This window comes from Dermacentor albipictus, chromosome 7 (genome assembly GCF_038994185.2).
Source record: "Dermacentor albipictus isolate Rhodes 1998 colony chromosome 7, USDA_Dalb.pri_finalv2, whole genome shotgun sequence".
Taxonomy (NCBI): Eukaryota; Metazoa; Arthropoda; class Arachnida; order Ixodida; family Ixodidae; genus Dermacentor; species Dermacentor albipictus.
Genome location: NC_091827.1, coordinates 17,691,123 through 17,698,896, shown reverse-complemented (window position 1 = coordinate 17,698,896; position 7,774 = coordinate 17,691,123). Strand labels below are relative to the sequence as shown.

The 7,774-nt window shown below is 49.3% G+C and overlaps 1 protein-coding gene across 1 annotated transcript; it reads right to left on the bottom strand.

Annotated features, from left to right (window-relative positions):
* Positions 1 to 2,617: 2,617 nt before the first annotated feature.
* On the bottom strand, positions 2,618 to 7,534 carry LOC139047342 (uncharacterized). The gene is made up of 2 exons (XM_070521159.1): positions 7,148 to 7,534; positions 2,618 to 4,693 (listed from the first exon to the last, which is right to left on the bottom strand). Exons 1-2 carry the CDS (start codon positions 7,522 to 7,524, stop codon positions 2,800 to 2,802), a joined length of 2,271 nt encoding a protein of 756 aa, XP_070377260.1. The 5' UTR covers positions 7,525 to 7,534; the 3' UTR covers positions 2,618 to 2,799.
* Positions 7,535 to 7,774: the final 240 nt, after the last annotated feature.

Below are 7,774 nucleotides of genomic sequence, written 5' to 3'. Positions count from 1 at the left end.
AAACTAAATACATCGTTTTTCCCCTCCAAATAAACGCGACCAACATGACATGCATATTACGTATAGAACCGAGATTATTCAGCAAACACCTGAGCAAAAATTCCTAGGTGTTTGGTTCCAAGAGTCTTTGGTATGGTCATGTCACGTCGACCATTTGGTAGTCGATATAGCTCGATCAATAGGATGTATTAGAAAGATTTCTACATTAATACCTCTTCGGCTAAAAAAAACTCTCTATTACACTCTAGTATATTCTAAGATAGCCTACTGTTCGCTAGTATGGGGCACCACCACTCAGCGCAACTATAATAGATTAACGGTACTACAAAAGCGCGTGCTACGTATATTTGAAAATTATGCAGGAGATATGCGTGACTTACCTACCAGGGAGTTATTTCTGAAACACAACATGCTTATGGCCAATCAAATTTATCTCTATAAATTAGTGCAACATATGCACACAACAAACATATACAAAGACTGTGATATGGTAGTTGAACATAAGTACAGGTTTAGGCAGCATAGGAGGATGCTTCCGAAGATTAGGACAAATTACGGGAAACAATCGGTAACGTATCAAGCTATACAGATTCTAAATAAATAGAAAGACATAATAAATTGGGCAGACAGCCGTGGTAAACTTAAAAGAATGTACAAAACGTTCCTTGTCAGAACAGGATGTGTATTGTAGACTGTTTTACATTACTTTCTACTATGACCATGACATTCCTGATTTTCTTTTTGTGTTTTGTCAGCACAATGTACTGGTGTATATAGTCGTTATCTACATATCTGTAACAGGATAAAGAGTCTCCTAGCTATATAACACATGAATCCTGTGTGACCTTTTCTATATGTATATCTATCTGCGTGAACTATGTACACGTATGCATTTCATACTTCTTATCTGATGTAATAGAAGTCACTTTCTTTCCTTCATCGGCTGTACATTGAGTGCAACTGTAATTTTAATATAATGTGCACGTTACTGTATATGTTGTTGTACGCGTAAACGCTGTATGAACTGAACGGGGGCAGGGGCCCAGTCAGGCTATTTCAGCCTTTAGTCTCTGTCTCCGCAGGAAATACCCTGAAATAAAGCGATTTTGATTTGATTTGAAATAAAGTTGCTATCATCATCATCACCCCTAAGAACCCGTCCCATTTATTATAGGGACTGCTCATCAAATTTTAATAATTGTCTAGAGAATGTTGGAATGACTGCAATGCTTACGAGATTGATTGCTTTTGACATGGCGAGAAAATTAAGACGTTACCATTACCATCACTGCTATCATTTTAATGCCAAAATGCGGGACGGAATGGAATGGATAAATTCTTTATCATGCCAGTTGGTGACACTGGCTTATGTTAGAAGAAAGGAGGAGTAACAAAAAAGGGATATGTAAATCGTTGCCAGGATTCCTGCTTCACCAGCGAACCACGAATGTATCTCCAAGCGATTCAGAAGGCGCTATTACGTTTTTTTTTTTTCTACAATCAGCAGCACAGCTGCGCGATAGCCTTTAATGACGTGAAACTTTCCTCGCGCACGCGTGTGTTCGGGGACATTTTCTCTTCCTCCCATCTTCTTCCATTCCCTGTGTGTATAGGGTAGTCAATCAGCCGCTTTACCCACCCTGCCTTCCATTGCCGAGATTCTGTCACTGCTACAACGACATTCACTTCACTTTTTTCTCGAGTTAGCTGACACCATGCTATGCCTGCAAGTTTCCTGATATCGCGCCATCTCGTCGTCTGCTCCCCTTGGTTGTTTTTTTTCCCTAACCTTCTGGCCTATTCTGTGGCTCTATATACGAGGGCCGTTTATAAAGTTCGCTTTATCGGTGCCATGCATTTGGTACAGGCGTACGCGATAAGCATGAACATAGTGCACGTCACCCAGTTTGGTGTAATATAAACACATTCTTCTATATATTACCGCGGAACAACACAAACTACGACATCAAATTAAGAATGGCAGCGTCTGCCGGTAACGTTGGTTACAGGCGCTATGCATTACAGCGATATGCACCTGGCCTACACTGCGTGCGTGTAGAGCACGTAGCTATTTGGTGCAAGAGGTTAAAGCAGACGATGACGGTGAAATATTGAATCTTGTATATAAGTCACATTGCATCTGACTTTAACCTTGGCCTTCTATCCTACCTTAGAAAGAACTGCCTTCAAGTTCCCTGAGGGAACACAGCCTTATATTGTGCAACACCCTGAGCATTCGGCAAATGTATATACCACAGCGGAAAAGATTTCAACCATGACTCATTTTGGGAGGGAAGACGCTGTGGCCATTCTAACTTCCGCTAGAGCAGATGTGAGCGAATGCAACAGTTACAAAAGGCGCTTCGTCATTTATATCAATCGAAACATTTAAGGTATCTTTATTAGGTAAAAATAAATGGTCCTGTGTAGGCTCTAGATGGCTCTTTTAACGAAACATCCAAAATATACTGTGTGTGTGTGTGTTTGTGTGTGATTGTGTGTTCTTCTGGTGTGCTTTGTTAGGTGTGTGTGCAGGTGTGTGTGCAGTTGTGATGGTGTGTGTGGAGGACAACATGACTTCTGTGTGACGTAGGAACTCACGATAAACAGCAAATAGTGAACGTTATCTAATCTATAATACGTAGCACGCAAGAGGACAGGAGCACTTTAAGTGCACTAAATCACTAATTGAACTCAGTCGTATAAAACCGCGGCATATGGACATCTAGATCTAATAAGGAAAACTGAACACAAGTCAATCGTCACCTGCACGCAAACCGGTGAAAGGGAGGTCACGTGTCACGGAGAGCCATTCGCGGCATCTTCAGTCCCGTTCTCGTACCCCCCCATCGCGACCGTCGCTGCCTCCACACCACAATTAGTCAACTGAACGCCGGATGCCTTGCATCCCGGCAATAGAACTTTAGCGAGCAGGTTGCTTATCTTGGGAAAAAAATTTCGACGCGACGAAGACGCGTCGGACGCCGTGGTGTACCGCGCGACTTCTCCATTTTGAACTTTCCTCACCGGAAGCACCTCGCACTCGTTGAAGATGTAGGAAAAGAGAAAAAACGAGTCCCCGTCCAAGTCGGTGCCGGGTACGGTTTCCGTGCGCCCGCCGACTTTGGAACGGTAAACGTCCAGGGCCGCGTGGAACGCTGCGAGTTCTAGCGCTCCCAAGTACGCCTCAATTCGCCGACGTGGATCGACGCTGTCGTCTTCGTCCGGAAGCGAAAAGTACTTCGACGCGCATTGCCCGAACGGCGATGACATCAGCTCCCCGGAAAAGTTACGCCGGAACACTGCCCAGACAACTCTAGGTGCGTACCTGACCGCGGCTAGAAGTCTAAGCCAAGGGTCTTTCAACACCGTCAGGTTGAACACCGGCTCGGGAACTGCGATCACCGACGGTGCGGCCTCACATGTATGCGCCGCTGTGCCGAACGCGATGCCCCTCCTGTGAACCTGCGTTCCCAGCCAAAGCTTCCACGTGGAGTTGCTGAGGAACCGGAGCATCCTGGAACCTTGGAGTTCATCGCCGTACAGGTCGGCTTGATGCGTCGACAGAGTCGTAAAGTTCTTGAACTCGGCCGGCAGTCCGTACGACGTGGACAAGTCGCCGAAGAAAGCAAACTTTCGAGCGACCACGTCCATGATTTCGCGAAGGGACTCCTTCGCACGTTCCTCGAGCCGAGAGGCCTCGGTGCTGATGGCGCTCCAGTACGACAGTAGGTAAGGGTCGTGCCGCGCCATCAGGTTCACGCAGGCGTCGCGAAGATCCGTTTCCGCCCTCCAGCGGCGGTGACCAGGGGAATCGATCACGGAAGGCGACCCGGCGCCATCCTCGTCAAAGGCCATCGACTCTCCCAGCACCAGCGGACCCAGCTCTCGGTCGACGGCCAGGGTCAACAGTTCCACGCCCGTCGACTTGTACCAGCCGTAGTTCCAGGCCGGATGCATGGCCGATTCCGCATCGAACGAGCACTTCTTGTTAGCGCTAGGGACGCTGCGTACGATCTCGGCGCATATGATTCGCCCCAAGAGCCTCAGGAACAGCGCCTGCTCCGTGTCGTTCGAGTTGGTCGAGTTTGCGGCGATCCCAAACGCCTTGAGCACGCTCCGTCTTTTACTTGACGCGTAAGAACCGAGCCAGTCGCTGGCGGGACCATCGCGCGAACCTGAAGGTCTGAAGAGCCTCACGCGAAAGGCATCCGGGTAGCCGGTCACCGAGACGTCGAAGAACGGCGAGAAGCCCATCCTGGCCAGCCTGACGATCGTCGTCGCCAAAGCGACCACGGAAGGCGAGCTTCCGAGTTCCAGGAGGGCTTTGATCTCTTCGACCTCGTACCGAGACGTCAACTGGCTGCGAGTGCACTGGAGGAAGAAGCTGCGCAGTTTCCTGAACGGCCGTTGCGTGTCGTCCACGGACAGGCGGCGAACTAGCTTGCGCCTGTGGCTGTCCAAGATGGCGTCGTCGATGGAGTAGCTACCGCGACGCCTGGCGGAGGGCGACTTGGCGTGTTTCTCTCGCCACCGCGTGCACACGTGGTCGTATAGGCTCTCGCAGGGGCCGAACGTAGGGTCCAGCTGCTGCTCCAGGAAGGCGGCCGTCCTCTGGCACTCGGCTGTGTCGCAGAATGAACCGGTGCCGTTCTGGTTCGTCGCGTCGGCCATTGATTTCTTCTCCTCGAAGCTGCCGACGTTAAACGAAAAGTAAGACAACAGTTTTCATGAGGCTCTTGCATGACTGGTCCATCTATGTAAAATTCCTATTGTACATGACGGTATACAATCGCTGCTAAGCCGCTATCGACGTATAAGCGCTAGCTGCATTAAAATTCTGTTCACCCGACCGACTGACATTTCGCACTAGGCATTAAAAAAATATTTTTACAGAGTTCCCTTCTCCACACTGTCCGACAACTTGAAGCCGACCGACCTCCAAGCTCACATAGACTCTTCTACGCATCACTTTGAGGAGGCATCGAAAAAGAATATATTCAGTGGATCTGTATATATATAAACTCGGAGGGCCTACATCACGAACAGCGTCAGGTGTAAGACAATATACGCAAAAGCTCGCGACGATTTACACACACACACACACACACACACACACACACACACACACACACACACACACACACACACACACACACACACACACACACACACACACACACACACACACACACACACACACACACACACACACACACACACACACACACACACACACACACACACACACACACACACACACCAATGTTTCAATGAGAATGAGGCAAATTACGCGCGTGCTTTATTTGAAAAATGACAGAACCCAGGCTTCGACGCGTATACGCAAGTAATTGCAGAACTATACATATACACAGGGTGTCGTGCATTTATCTCCTCTTACTCGGTGTATGTGGTTGTCAAATTATCTCCTCTTATCCAGCGTATCTGGTTGTGCGATTCTATCCTCTTACTCAGAGTATGTGATGTGCAATTCTGTTCTCTACTGTACGCTGTTGTTGTTGTTGTATTCAAGCTATTTACCAACAGGCCCAGCACCAAAGTCTTTACGTGCTTTAAATTTTGCTGTAGCCCAATTTTACAGCTCGCCGCATGGGCTATCAGCAAACACACACAAAAAAAGTTCCTGGATTGTTCGTGCTAGAGCCACAATCTTATCACGAGACATGCCGCAGTGCAAGGGTGCGAACCCGCCGTGGTTGCTCAGTGGCTATGGTGTTGGGCTGCTGAGCACGAGGCCGCGGGATCGAATCCCGGCCACGGCGGCCGCATTTCGATGGGGGCGAAATGCGAAAACACCCGTGTGCTTAGATTTAGGTGCATGTTAAAGAACCCCAGGTGGTCAAAATTTCCGGAGTCCTCCACTACGGCGTGCCTCATAATCAGAAAGTGGTTTTGGCACGTAAAACCCCAAATATTATTATTAGTGCAAGGGTGCGGAATAATTTTGACCACCTGGGGGTTCTACGTTCACCCGATGCGCGGTATACACGAGCGCTTTTGCATTTCGTCACCAGCGAAATGCGGTCGCCGCGGCGGGAATCAAACCAACGACTTCGAACCCACGACACGCAGCGCAGCGCCACAGCAACCGGGCTATACTGCGACGGACATGAATTCAAAAGCGAACTGAAATAACTTATCAGCAAACCTGTCGCGAGTAATGACATGAAAGTGCGACGTGTAATCGCTCTTGCATATATGCACCCTTAAAAATGTTTGCAGCCTTCGGGGCTTATCTTGTCGCACAACGATAATCGTCGTCTGCCTTGCTTGCGTTTTCTTTCTTGAAAAAAAAAATCTGGGCTCGCTACTTTCCTGTCGAGAATGCTACGCCACGCTGATAACGCGCATGCCGTTCGCGACCATGCAGGAGATACCGGGCTCGCAGCGTTAAAGAAAGGAAACGCAAACAAAGCAGACGACGATTATTGTTGCGGGACAAAATACGCCGCAAAGGGTGCAAACTTTTTTAAGAGTGCATGACGTATTCCACGCCGTTGTGGGTACGTAAATGGCGTTTGGTTTCTTTATGACTAACTACATGCACTCTTAATAAAGTTTACACTCTTTGGAGCTTATGTTGTCCCGCAAGAATAATCGTCATCTGTCTTGCCCGCATTTACTTTCTTTGCAGCCCATTGCAGGTAATTAGCGAAATTATCGCTGACATATGTTCCTTCCTGCCAATGTCTGCCGCTGTATGTAGTCCATCTCACAAGTCGTTCGCAGAACTGTGGAAGCTGCAAGGACTCCTTAGCGACTAGAAAGACCCATTGCCCCTTGAGACGTGTTAATCTACGCCATGTCGTCTGCTCAGCGGCTGCTGAATTCGAGCAATACACGAGGTGAATGCGCAAAGGTATACGCCATGTATACATGACATATACCTTTGACATATACATGACATATACTTTTGTATATGTGCGGACCTATGTACCATATACCTTTGTATATGCTCGTGCGGACCTGTAATGTAAACCGAATTTCGCGCACCTGCGCGCGACATGCACAGTTTGTCCGCACAACCTCCCGCCCGCGTGCGGGAGGCCATTGCGGATCGAGCGAGTTGGCGCCCTCAAATGCCACGGGGCGGCTGTAGTCGAACACAGGGAGGAAGCGTGCTTACATCCACGGCTCTGGGGACTGGAGGGGCCTCTCCAGCGGGCCGTCAGCGTCGTTGGTCGCGGTGTCGTTTGCCCGCGTGTTGTTGAATTCGCGGGCGACGCCCTGGTATTCGAGAGGCGGCGGCGTAGGTTCGTAGTCGCGCACCAGCCAGGAGACGCCGAAGACCATCAGGATGCTCAGCACGGACAAGCAGCCCAAGCCCCAGAGGCTGCAGCGGTTGCGACCGGCCCGGAGCTGGGCGCTCGCGTGGTCCCTCGCTTCGCGGGCGTACAGCGCCCGGCAGAAGTTGTGCTGGTCGATGGGGACCGCCTGCTCGATCTCGGCGGAGATGTCGCTCAGATCTTGGAGCACGGGATCCGCGCCGCCTTGGGGTTGCATCTTCGTTGTCTTTCGCTTCTGTTGGTATAGGACGCTTATACGTGCATACTGTTGATGATGACAGGACCACGAAAAAAAAATTATGGGGTTTTACGTGCCAAAACCACTCTCTGATTATGAGGCACGCCGTAGTGGAAGACTCCGGAAATTTCGACCACCTGGGGTTCTTTAACGTGCTCCTAAATCTAAGTACACGGGTGTTTTCGCATTTCGCCCCCATCGAAATGCGAGAACACCCGTGTACTTATAT

Coding starts and splice junctions, on each gene's coding strand:
- LOC139047342 (XM_070521159.1), bottom strand. CDS start 7,524: ATGCAACCCCAAGGCGGCGCGGATCCCGTGCTCCAAGATCTGAGCGAC. Junction 4,694..7,147: donor CAGTCCCCAGAGCCGTGGAT/GTAAGCACGCTT, acceptor TAACGTCGGCAG/CTTCGAGGAGAAGAAATCAA.